General features: G+C 43.6%; 1 protein-coding gene across 8 annotated transcripts in view; it reads right to left on the bottom strand.

Annotated features, from left to right (window-relative positions):
• The window catches only part of MCF2L2 (MCF.2 cell line derived transforming sequence-like 2), a 144,576-nt gene that overhangs the window by 116,535 nt on the left and 7,678 nt on the right, over positions 1-20,363 (bottom strand). For 3 of the 8 annotated variants that reach the window (XM_064385395.1, XM_064385402.1, XM_064385394.1), the window contains exon 1: positions 7,957-8,691. The exons of 2 other annotated variants lie outside the window; for them this stretch is intronic. In XM_064385395.1, coding sequence (XP_064241465.1) covers positions 7,957-8,098 — 142 coding nt within the window. In that variant the 5' untranslated portion in view covers positions 8,099-8,691. Of the gene's footprint in view, positions 1-136; positions 453-7,956; positions 8,693-20,363 lie in introns of those variants that run through there. 3 more of the 8 variants (XM_064385399.1, XM_064385401.1, XM_064385400.1) reach the window with 2 other exon arrangements.

Raw genomic sequence — 20,363 nt, forward strand, 5'->3', positions numbered from 1 at the left:
TTCATAAAGCCTCAATGACAATTTTTTCCTCCTTTAACAACCCAGCAAAACAAAGATGACACTCAAAGTAAAAAGCCTAGCCAGACTATTGCCTGAGCTATTATATGACTATTGTGGTAAAGATTATGGTACTTACAGAGTCTCCTCTTCAGCCTATTAACTTCATCTATTGCTTTGTGATTTCAGAGAGAGCTTTCCATAAACCAGCTCCAGTAGATTTGCCACAGCTTGCCACAGGTTTGCTCAGGCTGACAGCTGCTCCTTACCACTTCAGGTTCCATATTAAGTCATTACATCTGGCCTCCCACTACTACAGCAGTTTTTCAGTCTTTGAAACAGTAAAGTCTACTCCACATACAAGGCCCTGTTCCACCCTGAAGTCCTCGAACTCTGCTGGAGACTTTGTGTGGCCAGCCAATCCACAACAGTTTCCTTTCCTGATGCTTTTTCCGCTACAAGCAAATACATAGTAAAAGGAGGAAATAAGAGGCTGTGACACTTTCTTCTCATGAAAACAAAGCCTGTTATTTTAACTAAGCCTGTTAGTTTAAACACTAAAAAGTTAAAAAGTAACTTGGCAAGAAGCTGGGCAAAAAATTACCTCAACTTTTGTGTGTGATACTTCTTGTAATACTGCTGTCAAATCGTAAGAGATAGATAAGAAATTATTAACAAATATTCAGTCTATATTATGAATTATCCATAATCAGAAAAGATCTAAAGAAACACACCATAGCACATCATCTACTCAGCAAGATAATGCTTGATTTCACAGACCACCCCCTGGTGGGGGGATGCTACATCCTACTATCCACAAAACTGAAGCTTCCCTAATAAAAGGCATTAAAGGCAAAGGTCTCATCTCAGCATTCAAGAAATAAATCCAGATTTATAGTGGCATGGGACAGCCTCCTGCCTAGTGCCTCAGTAGTAAAATCTTCTTGATAGTTTCTGATTTTAGCCAGAGAAAAGTTAATTCATCTTCTTCCCAAAATCTGTCCTTCATAACAATGCTGGATTGCTAGAACACAAATTTCTGCTAAGAGAATAGAAGAAAAGAACATTTCCATAATGTCATTTTTAAAACCACCATGAATAACAAAACCCACATGTGGCAAACTGCAAAGCTAAAGTATGCTCACTACAATGCCTGGACACTGAGCAAATCAAGCAGACTGTACAGCAGATTTCATTCCTCTCTCCCAAAACTTGCCAGCAGACAGTTTCATAGTTGAAACTGTATCTTAGAAAAATTCTAGCCACTTGCTCTGCCCTGAACAATTGCATCCAGCAAAATCTTTTCAGAGCCTATTCACATAATTTCTGAGCTCAGGAGCTGAAGGGCTGGTTGCTTGCTCACTGCTGAACAGAGGCCAGTTAGCTCAAAAATATTTCCCTGGTTACTGTATTGGAGACAAACAGTGAGCCACAGCAGCCACCACTGCTGCCAGCAGCACTGAGCGTGTCTCCGGGACAAACACTGCCCACAGCCGACCTCTGCCCAGGACAGCTCCCAGCCACCCCCCTGCAGCCTCCTCCAAGCTGTCACCAGCAGCTCAGCTCAGAAGCCCCCCAGAGAAAGCAACAGAACGACGCCGCAAAGAGCGCTGGCTCCCGGGCAGCCCCTGCGGGCACTCACGAGCCCTCCCGGCGGGCAGCCCGGCTCCTCGCAGTCCCGCTGTGGCAGGGAGGTCACCGAGGCACAGGGGAGGAGGGACGGACGGAGGGATGGACGGAGGCAGCGCTCCGTGCAAGCAGTCCTGGATCCGACCAACGGTGCAGCCAAGAGCTGGCGCTCTGCTGGAGGAGGCTGCACAACTTGCTTAGGAGCAGCTCCAGGGCAGGGCAGAGCAGCGACCTGTGACCGCAGCACGGCCAGGTTTGAGCCTGCCCGGGTACAGCCGCCGTTCCCCGCCTGGACAGCTCTCCACGCAGGCCCCTCCAAAGGGACACTTTGAGGCTTTCACAGCTTGGCACAAACAATAAAAGTACAGCCCAACAAGCAACTACACAGATTCACTTGCTCAGACTAAGGCATGGAAAGGGCTTTCATTAAAATAACTTTAAATAGTAGGGTATTCAGGGCCAAGGGAAACCCGCAGTGCTGCTGTGGATAGCTGTCTCGAGTACTGTCCCGAAGGCACACCCACACATCAGAACACAGTGCTGTTATTTAAAGACAAAGGAGAAGACTGCATAAGACCTATGAATTTGGTAGGAAACATGACCTCAGGTTTTGAGCAGGGGACTAATCATTTTTACATATTTAGTTCATGAATACTTCAGAACACAAGCTTTCAGTGCATGAAGGGAGTACACATGTAGCTTGAAGAAGGTGACATCACACCTATAGCAGTCTGAAGCAATACTGGGAAGCAACATTAACATTAGGTTAACTCATAAAATTTACTGTCCCTTTACTGCCACAACCCCCATCAGCTCAGTGGCTTTAGATACAAGTCACTCTTCACCCAGGCTACAGTAGCTGTCCTCTAGGATGTGTGATGCAATGGCAGTATCTTGTTTGTTCTTCGTCTTCAGGCTCCAAAAAAAGAGTGTCATTCATTCTATAGATAGGGAAATTGAGGCACAGGGCTAGGAATCCAGGTCATCAATCAACCTCAGTTTTCCCCAGCAGTAAATTGAGGAGCAGACCAAAGTTGTTTCTACAGACAGGCTACTGGACAGTGGCTCTGTCTTAAGGGTAATACACCCAGGATTTCCATCCTTCTCCCATCAGCTAACCAACACAAACTATGATAATGCTTATAGTATGGCACAAGAAAACCAACAGGATTTCCTATGTAGTTACAAATAATTGCCAGATCTAAGCAGAGCATCACCATGCTTGGTACAAGATGCACCTGAGAACTTATGACACCTGTAGCTTTACAGACAGACACAACTTGGTGGATAAAGGTACCACAGGAGAGTGGCAAGATGCATGGATTTTACACTGCACTTCCTTTCCCAGCCTCCCCTACACTGCCTGCCAAACACGTGAATTCACCCGCTGTATGGGTGTGTAATGTTACCCTCTGCTGCCTGTACCAGTGTAAATGTCCACGAGTAACCAATGCACAAAATCTGTCTCACAGACACGTTTTGCTCTCCTGGGAGCTTCCCCTCCCCTTCTGCTTGTGTAGAGTGAACAGACCACAGCTCTGTTGGCCACCGAGCCCAGCCTGGCCCCAGGGCAGCTGAAACAGCAGCACAGCCTGTGCACAGCTGGATCCCCAGCCAGATGTGGGGTAGCCCACGGCCCCCTCCCGGCCCCATCCATCAACTTCCTGCCGGGATTGGCCTCTCTGGGAGCACAGAGGGACAAGTGTCACATCAGTCCCAGTGGCTGATCAATGTTCCAGATGATTACAGTCTGAAAAGCACTTTAACACTGTGTGTAGAGATGCTGCAGAAGTAGTAGATCAGCCATGGAGTTAGTTAGAAGATGAAATGCTACTCTGCAAGTGAATATAAATTACTAACCCAATGTGGATTCAGGATATAAGGAGAGGAATGAACTCACCGTGGAAGTGGCATAAGAAATTCCTCTCAGGCCACTACATTCTCCTCAGGCAGTACTTTAAGATTCATAAGCTAAATTTACCCATCAGACATCTTTTCATTTGGGCAATTTTATTTCAGAATGCATCAGTGAAATGTCTTTGCCAAGCTGAAAAGGCTTAGTTGTGCCTCTCTTAGCAGAACAATATTTTGTACTATCCAAATATTGTCTCACCAGCATACAGCCCATAGAATAGAGTAATACTGCCATTTCAGTTTTTGTTACTGGGAAGCAACTGTATTACACATTTAACTTTACTTTAAAAATATAATAATATTCAAGGACATGATTCTCTCTGGCTACAATACACCCCAGTTTCATTGAAATAACTTGCACCATGTCAGCATCTGTCTCCACATGTTCACGTGTGCATACCTGTGCGTGTGGGCCTCCAAAATCATGACAAGGAATGGCTCATACCCAAGTGCCTCTAACTCACAGATCATCTTCCCAGATTCTTTCACTGCAGGACCAGAGAGGACCACTAGGTTCATTGTGTTTGACTTGTTGAACACACAAGATGTTAATGGAAATTGGATTAAACCAGCATTTAAAAAGCTCTTTAATCTTATGTTAAAGACTTCAGGCAACTGCAAATCCACTGTTTCCTCTAGAGAAGGCCTAACACAAAGAAACTGGCTTGTGTTTTACAGCTCTCATTTTGACTTACAGCCCATTGATTTTTATTGTGCTTTTGACTTGAAATTTAAGTTGCTCCCCATTTCATCCATTTTCTGACAGATGTCACTTCTTGAGCCCAGGTGTAAAGTCAAGGGAAAATGGAACACAGTGTCCCTTTATCCCTTCCCATTTCACCTCTGCTTTTCCCAATGCTAGCAAATGATGACCTTACTAATTAACGGTATCCCAATTTAAAAATCAGGTCTTCACTCCTGTAGACCTCCTCAGAGGCATCCCCAGCAGCACACTGTCTCAAGGTGTGACTCAGGAGTTTAGACAAGTAGCCTAAACTGAGCAATCCCCAGTATAATGACTCATAGGCACAGGTTCTGAATATAAATAAGGCATTGACTCTGTGCAAAACAAAGATGCTGGGATATTCCAGCTTAGAAAAAGGTGGTGAAAAAAATGCTTGGTCAATAATTATTGTCAGTTGTAAGAGCCTGGAGGATTTTTTTCCCCTTGAAAAATCAAATTAACTAATAGGATCAGAAATGTGTGCAACAAGACACTTGGCCGAATATTCATATATAGCTGGGGTGCTCCAACCAAGCATTTATTTATCATTGCTTTATACTTGATCCTGAGTATCTCTAGTAGATAATGTGCAGGTGATGAAGAAGGAAAGTCCATGTCTTAGAAAACTCACTGGTCAGGCTAATCCACAGGTAATAAAGTTGCAGTATAATTTATATAAAAAATCAGTACATTAGCACAGCAGAATTGGGTCTTTAAGTGAGGCTTGAAGCAGCAGAACTGGCTGAATTTGGAGAATAAGCTCTGTGAGCATAACCAGGGTGAAAGCTCTGCACAAGCACTCTCCAACCTCCCAGCATACTCAGCATCATTCTCCCCTGAAATCTTCTCCCCAGGCAGTTTACCCTACAATTTAGGTAATAAAGAAAAGCAAACTGGGCTATTATATTGTGGTAATAAGTCCCACAAGTTAACAAAACATTGCCAATTATAGCAATCTGTCTATCCATGTTTAATGCTTTTCCATTTCGCTGAGTTATTTCTTGTTCTGGTATCATGGGAGAAAGGGAAAAACATAAATACCCACAAGGCCTCTGCTCTAACTTGCCCTCTGAGAATTTGTTCTCTTGATCTTTGCAGTACTACATCTCTCTCAGAATTCTTTTAAATGAAAATCAAGCCTCCCTATTTCTCTCATAATTGTCTGGACTTTTCTGATTAGGTAAACAGGGTTTTAGTATTTCTCAACCACAGCAGAGCACACTGCATATGAATGGTAGCAGGTGAAAAGAAAAACAAGGATCTAAGATAATTGTCTTTTCTCAGAAAGCCTCTGTGGAAAACAGAATATTTTATTTCAGCTATTCTATATGCAATGAGAGCCAGCTGAAAAAAGTTATCCCAGGTCCCCTTGGTAGCAATTTTTTACTAAAGAGAAGAAGAAATACAGAATGCAAACAGAATCAGAACAATTTTGAGCAATACACAAGGAGCCACTGTGACTGACTGTCAAGTGATTTAGAAATACCTTCCATTTAAACTTCAGATTTTGATCTTCACATGAAATAGCCACTTCCTCCAGCTGGATCTTCAAACTGCAGAAAGGGTACTCCCCCTAAAGTAATGGTAAGTCAGAACATGCCCCAGGGATTCTGCATTGCCACTATGTTCAGAGAAATTCAGCCTGAGAAAAAGGCAGTCAAAAGGCTTTTCTTGTAGGACTAGGTGGAGCAGACAGAATCCAAGTCCTCTGGGACAGAAAATCTTTTTGCCTCTGTGTTTATGCATTGCGGACAACTAAGGGAAACTGGTCCAGTCATCAAAGTAGAAATATGAAGTAGTCAGAGCTACATCATCAGGATCCATATTTATGGAGACTCCTACTGGATTCTCCATAAATATGTTATGGAGATTCCCACTCCTACTTTACAGATAAGAAAACACAGGCCAAAAAAACCACCATGATTAATACAAGGTCAGAGTCAGTTCAGAGCAGGAGAAAACAACCTGGAAGTGTTGTTATGAACTATTGTGCCACCTTGCCACTTCCTTAGCCCCCTTCTAACATTGTCACCACATGCAGAGCTGCCCCAGTGTGTTCTCACAACTCACACAGCTCCAATACCTGCAGCTGAAGGCACCTTGTCCTTAGCAATAACTTCTGCCCCTATGGCAGCTTCCCTGGTAGAATTTAATACTAAAGTAGTGAAGATGTTCTCTGCCTCACAAAATGACAAGAGGCTCAGGCTGATCTGACATGCTCTCTGTTCCCTAGCAAAAAATGATTTTCCAAGGGATTTCTGCCCATAATGCTATGCCAGGTAGTGTCTCAACATGAGAGGCAGAGAAGGTGTTTCCCTGGGAACAGTAACCATGGCAAAGCCCTTACCAGTCTCTTCCCAGCTCTACTACAGGAAGAAAAAGAGCAGCAGATGCCTGAGCTCTGCCTCCAGCACGTCCACAGGCCCACAAAGCCATAAGCAACCTGATCAAACAGTCAGGAAGGAACTTCAGTGAATCCACCGTCTTTTACTGGATACCAGACATTTCTGCCCTGGTGTGCTGAACTCAGAATGCCTCAGTACAAAGAGTGCAACTGGAAACATCAGTGTTACTGAAAGGTCAGCCAAATACAACAATGCATAGGTAGGCACTGAGCCCAGAGATCAGCATGGATGGATCACCCACAGAAGCAGAGGTACAATGGACTGGCTTTGCAGTTTTCAAACCCTGACATTGTGCGTTAGAGCCCTGTTAAAGAAAGCATCTGCAAAGCCCAGTTTGTGAGCAGTGGCTGCAGCTGATACCCTGCTTCTGGCTCACCTCTTTTTCTACAGAATATTCTCGATTTATCAGATCAAATGCAAGTCTCTTTGCTGAAGAGCTAATTAAATCATAATAAACAATTTAACTTCCAAGTACAATCATATTGCAAGCTTTTGGGAGTCTTTATAATGCACTAGTGAACATCTTGTAAAGTTCTGGATTTGAGGTTTACTACGTATGTATTCAAGTTAACAGGGCAAATGAAAGGAGGCTCTTTGAAAAATCTTCCTCTCAATGACACAGAGAAAAAGTGTTCTATGATTCAGCAATCTTGTGAACAGCCTAAATTTCAACTGCATCGCTCCACTTCAGAGTTAGCATGCAGTTAGCACAAATTGCTAGGTACCAGTACCTTATACTAGCAACCCCCTGAGAGTGGAATACTGCCCTGTACCTGGGCTGACTCACACAGAGCATAAAAAGCTCCATTGTGCTACTTTTGAATACAGTGAAACCAAAATCTCTACAGAGAGGAAGATATTGGCCTTCTACGTAGTAATTCAGGAGCACAGGGTGACAGGGTCAGCTGGGTCATGACACCCACTGCTCCAGCTCTTTACATTTATTTTTAAGAAGTATTTTCCATGCACAACAGATACCTACTCCTGACATATACAGAAAACTCAGTGTCTTACACCCAAATGAAATAAACATTTATTCAGAATGAGTCTAACATTCATTTTAACTCCTTTAGGTCAAATCACTGCAAATATCCCAGAAATATACAGCCAAGTCAAACGCTGCAGTCACACCTGAGGTAATACCCAAATCCAGCCAGTTGCCTTTAATTATCACTGACCCCTCAGAGAAAGCATTAAGAATATAATCTCTTTTTGCAAATTGTCTGGGGATGCAATGCAATTACCACTACGAGAAGCTGCTATTTTGTTTAAAGATGCTACACATACCTTTCTTTGCCATGCGCTCCAGCCTAATGCATCCTCCTATAAAATCATGATAAGATTTCATTTCTCCTTCTGTTATCCGGACAGCAGTGAAAGGCAGATTCCTGGGTACCTGTTGTCCACATTTCCGACACCGAGAAGCCATTGCCACAGCTCAGGAGACTCTTGTGAGGAATTTGCTCTCTGTTTGCTGGAATCCAGCCTGATTCTTCAGCTGTCAGTCCAGCCTGGTGACTTTATCCCACTTAGTTCATTCAAGGTCACCCTCGCCAGCAGGATGTTCACCATTGCAATTGGCTAAGACTTTTATAGGCTTACTGACTGTGTTTGTTTCTCCCTCCTTGCCTTCAATATCAGTTTACTTTAATCTCTCATTCAGAATGAAAGCTGTGAACCTCAGCGCAGCCCATGCCCTGAATGGCTTCCTTATCATTAATTTAAAGCTGTCTTATAAGCAACAATGAAGAGAGAAGATCCCAGAAACACATTGTAAGATCACAGAACGACTCTTAATGAGCATGCCAGATATGTTCCCCAAAAAATTTTTCTTTGAGCAAAGGTTTTTTTTCATGATTTTTGGTTCCTTTCAGGCTTATGATTTTATGATTCTTCATCTCTGAGAATGAATTTTTTTACTTCTGCATTTCAGCTTGGACGGTGCAAGGAGACTGCTCTGCAGAGCTGCTCAGCCAATTACTCACACGTCTGGCAGTGGCACTGGGAGGCTGCAACTGTACAGAAAAGCCCTCTGCTGCTGTGCACAGTCCCTGCTCATAAGATCTGATAATCGAAATGAACAGAGTAGCAAATGGAGGACAAGGGAAATAATGTTGGCAGACATGCTCTGCTAGCTGTGCTCTGCTAACCCCCCAACTAATTTTTTTTAAACAAAGAAGTTGGATCCATTAGTTAGACACCAAACTCAGATATTTGAAACATTCATTTAGAAATCCTCCTTGGAAGGAGCTGGATATTTAAGCTGACTTTTTTTTTCCCTTTTAACAATTACCATAACACAAATCACTGGTTAGAGAGCCTTATGAAGAAACTAGTTATTGGGGAAATGAGTGCAGAGAGCATTCAATCCTGATATAGTGAATTAAAAAGGAGCTTTCCCTAGGGTTGGCAGGGGACTGCACAGGAGATGCATAACAGGCACAAGGCCAGCACTGGTGACAGTGCAAAGAATACAGTGAGAACCAAATGAATCAGGGCTGAGCTGCCACCCAGAGCTCAACTGCAGTGACCTGAGCATGCAAAGAGTTTCCTGCAAGGATCTTACACACAGACTGAGAACCTTTGAACCTTTGCCTTCCTCTGCCTCAGTCACTAACACCTGTTGGCACTTTACACAGTGCCAGAACATCCAGTTCAGCTCGTGGCCTGCTCAGATCACAGCCGGTCCCTAGATGTGGAGTGGGAAAGCAGAAGGCTAATTAATCCAAATCAGAGAATGACCTAGAGGGGACAAAGATGACCAGGAGAAAAAAGCCTCCTAAAATGCTGAATAACTGGCTGGACAGCACTGAATGCCTGTAAGCTGAAATATACAGAAGTCAACTCACCTGCCCCTACTTCCTTTCCATTCCACAAACTTGCAGTTTCTCCCCAGCCAGCTCTGCTGCCTCATGCACACAGGGAGAGAGGTTTAAGCTTCCTAACCCAGCACACACAAACTGACCATGTAGTCAAACAGCTACCAGACTGGAGAACTGAGTCTCAGAACCTCTTCTTTTGATGAAATTAAGCTATAAAGGACATTTCCACTCTTAAAGGTAAAAGATTTTACTACCCTCACCTCCAAATTTGCTGTGTGGTATAAAGTTACTCACTCTCCTGCTCTTTGCCTTTGCCAAAACCCTGCCTGCAAAGTGAAAACACTGATGTACTGAGCTGTTGAATAACCTGATTCATTAGCATTTGTAAAATATTTATTAGAGCTTCCATAAAGCAATGCCTAGGGGAGAGCAATATTTTATAGATAGGGAGACCAGTGGCACAGAAGGCAGAAATACTTTGTAGAAAACTGTCATGATGAGATAAGAAAACTAGAAACACAACCCTGCAGTTTTATCTTTAAACATTTCCTCCCTTTTTTTTTTTTTCATTACAAGGGTTCAAGGTGTCCTTCCTTACACAGACAAACATGATATACCTTGGCAAATAAACTTTTCTGACAATTCATTCATGTCTGACATACACAGAATAATTGCACTTCAACCCTGCACACAGAGATAAACAGTGAGGGAGAATCCAGCATTTGTGGAAATACATTTCTGTCTGCCACCCTTCCTTGTGAGCGCCGTTTCCCACCAGTATCCACACGGCTTAGGAACAGGAGGATCTGTGACATGCTGCATTCCAAGAGGGAGACTTGATGCTGGAAGTGGATGCAAGAAAAAATCTGCCCTAGATGTGAGCTTTGGAAGCACAGGTAGCCACACAGCACACAACAGGGAAATGTTCTAAAATAATTTCCCAGTCTTTTCCTAGGAAAGCCAGATCCATTCCAATGCTAAATACAAACCTCTGCTGCCTGGGGTACCACTGCCATCACCCAGCTCCAGACACAAAAATAAGCTGGCTGCAGCTGCTACACATTTAGCAACAAGGCACATAAGTGTCACCTCAGGGACTGAGTGCTGTGATGGATGGACAGAAGGATCTGTTTGCCCTACTGTAAGTTTCATTGCAATCCCATTCACAAGCTGGGCTAGTTTCTCCTGACACTTATGGAAAATCTGACATGGGAGCACTGAGACCTGCCCTGTTTCCCACCACACAAGTGACCTCTTCTGTACTGCTCTGGCTGTGTCTGTACAGGAGCTGCAGTGAGGGCTGCCTTGCAGGAATTCTTCTATTCTTCTTCTGTAAACACATATTCTCTGTGGATGATGGGGAATTCACAAATGTCCTCCATTAGCTGAAAGGTACCAGTCTATTTGAAAGAAGAAGGTTGTAGTGCAGGGAACAGCTACAGAAAATGGTAGGCATGCTTGGGTCTTTTCCATAATAACACAGAATGGAAGGGCTGCTTCAAACAACCATAGCAAAATGATTGGAAAATCTAAGGAGGAGGATATTTTCTGGTCATGAATTGCCAGCATTGCCTAGCAACATAATCTGGGTTGGTCTGTCAATGAATAAGCAAGTAACTAAATGTAAAAAAGTGTCACCAGAAATAAAACATTTTAAAAAACACACAACAAAAATAAAGAAAGAAAAAACGCCACCCCACAACCCATGGCCCAGATACCCTCAGATGCCATTACCCAAAACAGCCTGCAGAACTGCACTGGTTCCTAGTTTCATTAGAAATACCAGGTTGCCTTGGAACTGATGCTTGCTGGAAAGTGCTTGATGCCATGACTGTGTGACCAGAGGACGGCAACAAATTTAAAGCCAGCTCAGTTAAATCCGTTTAAGCCCCATATCTCTTCTCATGAAACGAGATGTCTCTGCCTCAAAAAGCGGTGCTGTGATGGTTGGTATCACTTTTAAGCACAAAACATGCAACAAACACGTTGGATCTCAATGATGCTGAGCTCAAGGGACATAATTTCTTGTGAAGAATCAAGATTTGAGTTTGGGAACAGCATTTATGTGTCAGAGGAAGGAGGAAGAGAAGTCTGCTTCTGCTGCATGTGTAAATGAGGCAGCTAGAAAACACTGTAAAACACTCACTGTTTGCAACTTACCCCACACAGTCATTAAAGCAATTGAGGGGAAACAGGCATTGCTTTTCCATCGGAGCCTTGTACAAACCATTAATAAAGTTTAGTGTAGAAGAGACTGAAAAAATTTACCTCTCTTATCCACCAACATTTTAGAGATGACAAAACATAAAAACCCAACAGCAAAATGTGTCTTATTTATTCACGAAGGCCAGCAGCTCCCCCCACCTATGTATGTATTATTCCAAAAATCCAAGAAATAAGTAATCTAAATCCAATGCCACTATAAAGACTGATACAAACAGAAGCTAAGAAAATAATCTATATTTCTTTCCTGAAACCCCAGCATCACATTTTCCTATCTCGTGATGTTTTACCTGATGTTTGAACTAATCTTTGATAGCTATGCTGAAACACATTTTCATTTTGCATATAGCTCAATAACCTTCCCTCTGCCTCCCAGATCTTGAATCTGATAAGCCATGAGGCATTTCAGTAGTTTGACACAAAGGTTTCTTTTCAGAGCACTCTTGGTGCAATGGTAACATCCATTCCAGTGTTCAGCTAAAAAGTAGAAACTACTCTTTTTTTATTAACTTTCATTTATTTTCTTCCAACTAATAAAAAGCAGACCAGGACTTCCTCTCCCTCCTTTTTTAATAAAGGGCTATATCCCAGGCATTGTTTTAAACCCCAAGGAGTTAAAAGGACAAGCAGAGGAAAAAACATCTCTGTTCTTGAAATTCCTTGTAGTGCACAGCACTGTTGCAATTGCAAAATGCAGTTCCTGCACTAGAAGGCACTAATTCCAGTGCCATATGGCTTCAGAATCTCATTACACTGATCTGCTTAAAGTGATTTCTTAACGGACGGGCAAAACATTTTTGGTCACCTTCAGCAGAGGGAAACAACAATTCTGCCACTGGTGACGCACAAGAACTCCCACGCAAACTGCCAAAAGCAGGAGTGAGCAGTGAAGATCAAAGGACAGCCTTAGCCAAGGAACTTTTGTTGTCATCTCAAAGCTGTGAAGACATCAAGGGTATTTGAGGACCATTACCATCATTAAAAAAAAAGAAAAAAGAAAAAAGAAAAAAGAAAAAAGAAAAAAGAAAAAAATAAGAGAACCCAAAACAAATAAAACTGCAGACAAAAAGAAACCCCCAAGCCAATGACATCACTGCTGGATTAGACAAGATTCTCAGGAGATCAGGAGAGCAGCAGAATCTTCACAGGCCAAGCAGTGGGCATGAATTTTTGCTGCACGTGCAGGGTTTATTTTACCTGGCTCTCTTGATCTCTGCAACTAAGAGCAGATCACCAAGAGCAGAAGGCATTTCTGTCTTGCTAGGCCTCTGCTTGGCAAGATAAACAAACAGATCCCAGAGCTACCAAAGTGCAGCTGACACGGGTAAAGAGTAGCTGGATCCAGGGTTCAGGCTTGGATGCAAAGTTATTCCAGTCTTGATGATGAAAATGGTTACAGACCTACATGAGACCAAGAGCCTTTCTGAGCAAACTACCCAAAACATAAATGACTCTTGGCTTAAAGTCATGGGAATAAACTGAGAGACAAGTAAATGCAAAAGAAATACATGTGTGAGATACTGGGTAATGCAGAGAAGGCTGTGATCTATAAACCAGGCTTGTCAGATCCCCATTCTCCAGCTCCTAAACCCTGTCACCAGTGCACGGGCACAGACTTTGTGTCATGGCCCTCCAGCAGCACCACGGCAGCTGGAAAGGACAGACTCTGGACATTAAGAAGGGAACATGTTTTCTCTTCTCTGTACTCTGCCACTGACACACTGAGTCACCTCCAGGACATGGTAACCCTGATCCTTGCTGTCACCCAGAGCACTGCACTGGATTCATTGCAGTATTCATCTTTCCTTCCCCCTTCACCTTTTTCTCCCTGCAGGGAACTTCTGGAGCACTCCCAGTGCAGAACAGCTGCTGGATCCACGCAGCTAAGACCACCAGGACAGCAGGACAGCTTCTTTCCCTGAGGAGCAGCTGTGCACATTCCCTGATGGAAACAGCTTTTTTTTTTTTGCTTGCAATTCATAACTTGAAACACATAAAGGAGAACCAGAAAGACACAGGGATAAAAATAGCATCTGTGAGCATCACAAGGGCTGTTGATACTCCAGGCTTTTGGACACATGCCAAATGTTAGCTGAACAGGAAGAAAGAGCTTCTCACATTACAAAGTACAGTAAAGGCCTTTCCAATGTTTTCTTGCCATCTCTCAAGCACTCAACATCAGTTACCACAAGGGGTAGGGGACTGGGCCTTGGGGACTATTGATTTTTCCCTGTTTGCCTGTGTGTGCACTGAGGTTCACTCAGTCACTCTGGGCAGTCCAAAGGAAAAAGAAGCTCTTGTACAGGCTTTCCAGGACACTGCTTCACCTGACTGGGCTCTCAGCTGCAGATACACATCAAATACACTCCTTTAACATCCCCAGGGCAGAGCTTGTGTTCATCTAGGGAACTGAGGATAAAATCAGTAAATTCCCTCTGCTCTGGCAATTGTGAAGTACACCTACCTTTTTTTTTTCACCAGGCCGGGACTACTGTCAGAAACCAGAGGTCTGTCCTGAAGGACCTGCCCACACAGGCATTTCTCTGTGCTGAGCACCAGCAAATGAGAGGCTGGAACACTCTCCTGTGTGTGCATCCACAAGTGCAACCACACAGGGCAGCTGGCTGCTTGCACACCCTCACACCCAGGTAACAGAGACTTGTCCTGCTCAGTGCATTGCAGTGCAGAGCTGTTCCTTCCTCATGTCCACTCACAGCCTGAACCCCTGCACCATTCCCAGCCCAGTTTACCCACCCCAGCTTTGTCTCTAAGCCACCAGCTGTAACAGATTCAAGGTTCTAGAAAGATACAGTCTGTGGGGTGATTTCCCAAGTCACAGCAAAGCCTGGTGTGAAGCAGGAAAATACAAGTATGGATAAACTGCTAGCATGTGCACTGCTGTGCACCATGTGTGCTCTCCCTTCACCTCTCCCCACCTGCAGCACTGCATCACACACCAGGCAAGCAGGGCAAGATGGTGCCACATACAACCACACCCCAGTCCTCTCCCTCTCCTCCTCAGCCAGCACAGTTATTGGGTTTTGTCTTCATACACAATCTTGAATATGTAAATAGGATAAATTTACACGAAACCAACATTTCAATCCTTTGTCAAAACCAGGCAAGAGCTGCTAAAATTACATGGAAAAGGGCCAGCTGGGATAGAAATAGCATGAGCATGAAAGCCTCATTTCCTTTCATACCAAGACTAAAATTATTCATGGATCTATATTAACAGGCAAGTATGCCCACACAGTACAAAAAGACATCTGTAAGTCAGCTTCAGGTGCAGAAAGAGTATAGAGCTGCACCTGAGTGAACTTTTCCTACAGGAAGCAGCACAAGGGTTTCTCTTCAACATCACACTGATGTTGTGACCTTGCCTGTCAACTGCAAGCATCCCACATGCAGCATTCATGCAGGGGGGTGCTGAGCACTGTCTGCACAAGGTTAGACCTCCAGCCCACATGAAATAAGGACAGTGCTTTGACTTCAACAGCACCGTGGACTTAAATTGCCTAAAGCTGAGTGGTGCAGTGTTCTGATGAGATAAGAAATTGCTCTTTAGTCTGTCAGGAAACCTCATCACAAATGCTTTCTGCTGACCAGCAAAGATTAACATAATAAAATGTATCTAAATCCCACATCCGTTTATGGACCTTAGTTCCAGCACAACTTCACTTCATGGTATGTAACACTAAATAATGCTTTGTACTTCTCCAGTGATTCTCAGCTGAGCACTCTGGCACCACAGTGAAATTGTTACTCCCATGAAATAGACTATTGCCAATAAAAGGATACAGTTTAAAAAGAATATCTTTTTCTTATATATATTCGAGAATGCATCTGAGAGCTATTTGAAGAAAGCTTATGGGGGAAGGAATAATTTCACCTCAAGTTTTGCCCCACAAGAGCCTAAAAATGGCAAGGAATGTGCTAAAAGCATATATCCACACATCTCCCGCTGGCTTAAGAGCCTTTGAATTAGCTGAACAATAATTTCACCCTCTCTTTAACCACTTCTTTGCTGCCCCTTTGTAGCATAAATGCACATAATTCTACACAATATTTTCCTGTGTCTTGTTTAAATATACTTGCTGCAAGATTAGCAATCAATTGTAAAACAAACCAAATAAACGCAATATTTTTTGTTGTATCAGAAGTATCATAAGAACCCACCAGTGAACTTTAAAATCTCAATACAAATAATGAAGCATAAGGAAAATATTCTTCAGCTGGGAACTGAATCCCAAGGTATTCATACAGTTTGTCTAAGATCAATTGCAATTACTGCAGGAAAGCTAGAAAATAAAGAAATATCTACTAACATACTAAGAAATACCCGTCTCGGATCGGGACTGGTCCCTGTCGGATCGGGAGCGGGTCCCCACCCCGCGCCCTCCAGCGGCTCCTCCGCAAACAGGCGGCGCTGGCAGCGCCCGCATCTCTCCAGCAACGGAGAGCAGCTCCTGGGTACCAAACCCGGCAGAGCCATCACATCTCTTGGAAAAGGGGCTTGGAGGAGAGAGGCTCCTCTGCCCAGCTCTGTAACATCTGCCTTCCAGCTGATCCGGGAAGGGTCTGGCCCTATCCTTGAGGGTCTGGAGCAGTATCAAACGGCGCTGCTGTGCCCTCTGCTGCCCTTTCCCCGGCGGGAGGAGGCTGCTCTGGCACAGCTTCTTCCTGAGACCAACACACGCACACACCCCCTCCCCAGGCAGCAGCCCTGCTCTGCTATCCTGCTGGAAAGAGGATTCAGGAGATAACTGCTGTGTTTCATTTCTGCTTCCCATTGCTGGACTGGGAAAACCTCGCACAGTGGTGCCAGCTCTGAAGGAGCAGTGAGGCAGGCAGTGTGCGGCCTGTACAGAGCTGCTGTTGCAGATATTGGGGTAGAATGGGCACAAAATATCACTGACAAACTCCTCTTTTTCTGTCCAACCACTTCTGCTCCTCACAGGGCTCTTGCTGCCAGCTCTCTGCTCCCATCCAAGATAAAATGATGCACAAGGCTCTGATCTATAGCCAGAGTGTAATTCAACATGATCCAAAATGACAATTGCACATTGCTGAAACTGCATTCTCCCCTAACTTAAAATAAAACCAGGAAGATGGATTTTTATGAGCTATCAACAAAAATTACTAAAAAGTTTACCTCAAACTGAACTGTGACTTCAAAGCCAGCTGTGAAGCCTCTCCTGGTTTCATCAATATAGAAAGGGAAGAGCTACTAGACACAGATAACAGTACAAATACCTGAGACAGATGAGATGGTGAGAATAGTTTAGAATCTCATTTTAAAAAATAGGAAGTCTTTTTTCACAGAATAAGCTGATCACCATAACAAGGATTAATCAGGTTTTCCCAGGAACCTTCCTGCACCAACAACTGGCATGTAATTGCCAGAGCTCTCTGATCAGTTATGCACCTGCTCACAACTCAGGGTCATGCTAAGGCCACAGCTATTTCAGTTTGAAATAACCTTTTCTCTGCATATTGCAAGATCAATAGTATGGCTCCTATGTATGTCATCATCTTTGGCTTTTATGCTGCAAACACCAATATTGATCCCTTCAAAAATTAAGCCTTGGCTTCAGAGACCTCTGAACCACAGTGTAATGGATAACAGTGAACTTCAGACTCAAAGGAGGGAAATATTATAGTCATGCTTTGTTAGGTGAAGGATTATTGATTGACAAGAAGCAAACTCTCCTGATAGTAATTCTAGCCACAGCAATACAGTGAGAATATGAAATCCATATCAGACAAAAATGCATTTGAAGTGTTAAAGTTGTAACATGTATGATTAACAGGCAGCATATTCAAACTTCTCACATCCAAATAATCTAATTTCTATTTATCATTGCTACTAGAGTTGCACGTGTTTGCTGTGGCACTTTCCTCAATACCTGCCTGTCAGCATGTGCACATCCTTGGAAAGTTATAATTAAACTGGAGATATTGCAGTAATAATAACTGGAGATGCCAGTAACTGTGGGCTAATTGCCTACCTATGTATAACTAAAATTCTTATAGGTCTTGGAATTTGAAGGCAAAAGTCACTCTCCTGAAATACTGAAAGACACCCTCTCTGCGTTTAGATTTTCTTCACCTCTTCACATTGAACCTGGTTTTCCGATGTAAAATGTGAGTACAAAATCTCTGAAGCTCAAAGCATGTAAGAGGAGAGTCAGATCCTATCAGCAGTTGTTGCCAGGCAGCCCACAATGCTGTATATCAGCATTGTTTGTCTTGTATTTATGTCTCGGAACTGCAGATAACTGCTCTTGTATTTGGGGCCAGCTGTAGACAATTCATTGCCCAAGGGAAACTGGAAATCACACAGCTCCCGGTCATGCAGAGGAAGCAAGAGCTAAATGGTTTGCAGCCCCTCATATCTCGTTGCCCTGGGCAACAGTCTGCAGTGTGGAAGTGACAGATTCAGCCTTCCTCATATGAATTCTGTAATTTATGGTGTTAGTACCTGGATTGATACTATGACAGCCCTCTGTAGTACTATTGGGGTGCTCATGCATTAGGTGATACGGGTGGGTGCATAAACAGTCTCAGGAGAAGAGCTGCTGGTTTCCATCCAAGATCTTTGAGACACAGATGGAGGCAACTGGAAGCACAGAGATTACAGGCTGCACTCACGGATGTGGGGAATCTGAGTCCAGATCCTCTCAGCATGGCTTTCCTTGAGCTCTGACAAACTAACGCAGGATCCTCATATGAACCCAGGACGATGCTGACAGTAGGTGCTAACTCTGTGCTGCCTCTTATACCTATTTGCAGCAGGGGCTACAGCTGGGTCAGCTACAGCTGAGTGCACTCAGACAAAAATATCTGGTCCCGTGGAGTGCTGAGTACCACCAGTTCCCCATATTCACATAGAAATAAAGAGCTCTTTGCACATTTCTGGATCAGAGCCACTTTGTTGTAATATTGATGACAGATCATTTCCCATCACCACTTTGCAATGTTTCAAAGGATTTTGGCTTCTGCAGAAATTTAACCTTTACTCCCATGCTTGAGTAATCCAGGTCAGGAATCAGTGCATTTTAAAATCAAAATAACATTGGACTAACATTCCAAAAAGGACCTTTGTGTTTCTGTTTAAACTTCCATAGAGTCACTTTGCATTCACTCTAATAGTCCTGCACTTATGTCAACTGAGAACTTAATGTGTATACCTCTGGAATCAGAGAGTCTCTGCAGATAGTAGAGAGGGCTGGGCTGGCTGCCTCGAAGGGCCAAACAAGACTCTGTATGCTCAGAGCAGGAGAACTACTACAAGATGGCAGTACCTTACACTGGAGCCAAACCGTGGGCACAATCCACCTTTGAGACAGGCAGAGTAATGGTACTGAAATGAGTAACACTCTCCATGAAGTCATGGACACTCAGTGCTTGGGCTGTGCTTGTTTAGCTCCTGACTGCCCAAAAGATTCAGGACTCAAAGGTCATCACAGCAGTGACTTTGGAACAACACATTTTCAACAACACACCAAACACCATGCACAGCAGGTGCAAAGCTGGTTTTGAGCAGGAGTGTGGTGTGCATGTTGTGTGTTGTGCTGGCAAACAAAACAGACAATCATTTCAGGACAGCATGGATTATTGATCCTGGTAGTCTGTCCTTCCTCTAGAAATTTTTTGGGGGGATAATGTACTGTACTGTCTGTTCTCTGCAATGGCTAGAAAAGATGGAGAGAGAACACAGCAGCTTTGTTATCTAAATCCTACCGTCCATGGATATTTATGATTTCCATTATTTCTGTCTCAATTCAGGACTTCATTCCATACTACAGTGCAGGAAATATTCTAATAGAAAACAGGATGAATGTAGAATTATATTCAGAATAATTCATTAATGCAAAATTATTTGCAGGCCTCTACTGAAAAGGCACCAGCTTTCTGCAGTGCTATACTGCAGAAGACAAGAAGTAAGTGAATATAAATATCATGTATTTCACCCTTGAATGAATGCTGTTGCTTCAGATTTTACCTGCCTGAATTCACAGGCTGGATATGGCCCTCCTCCAGTACATGAGCTCAATCATTCCTCAGAGGCAGTTTTGCTTTTGGACTCACAGTTGTTATCTGTGTTGTGCTTACATGAAAGTGGAGATTGAAGATACTGTGATCTCAACCCGATTGTCCCCTACACATCTGTCCCCACGCCAAAGGGGAGCCTGCTGTCCTTTGCTCTGCTAAACTCAAGAGCTTTTTACAGTGTTCCTGCTCCCTAAGCAGTACCTCCTTCCATGCCATGACTTACAGATCACTTCAGGTATTCACTACTGATGTTTTTCCATCGATGCATGTAAGAGTTGGCTGTTTCTTCACCCTGTCTCCCTTCTGTTCCTTGGTTTCAGTTCTGGCAGCTCTGCTGCATGGTTAGTGTGAGTCACTGATTAGCAATGATCCATGGGCCACGTTATCTCTTTCACATCTTTCTCCAGCGTTTTCTCACAGAGCAGGATCAGGCAGCTTTGCAGAGAATTTAGATTGCTCCCAGTCATTGACCCACTGACCACCTGGGGCAATGCAGATGTTACTGTGCTCAACTCTAAAGGGAGGTACAAGAAGCCTGGCAAGCCTGGCCTTTAGCCAGGCTAAAGCACAGCATTAACACAAAACATGCAT

Source organism: Passer domesticus, chromosome 11 (genome assembly GCF_036417665.1).
Source record: "Passer domesticus isolate bPasDom1 chromosome 11, bPasDom1.hap1, whole genome shotgun sequence".
Taxonomy (NCBI): Eukaryota; Metazoa; Chordata; class Aves; order Passeriformes; family Passeridae; genus Passer; species Passer domesticus.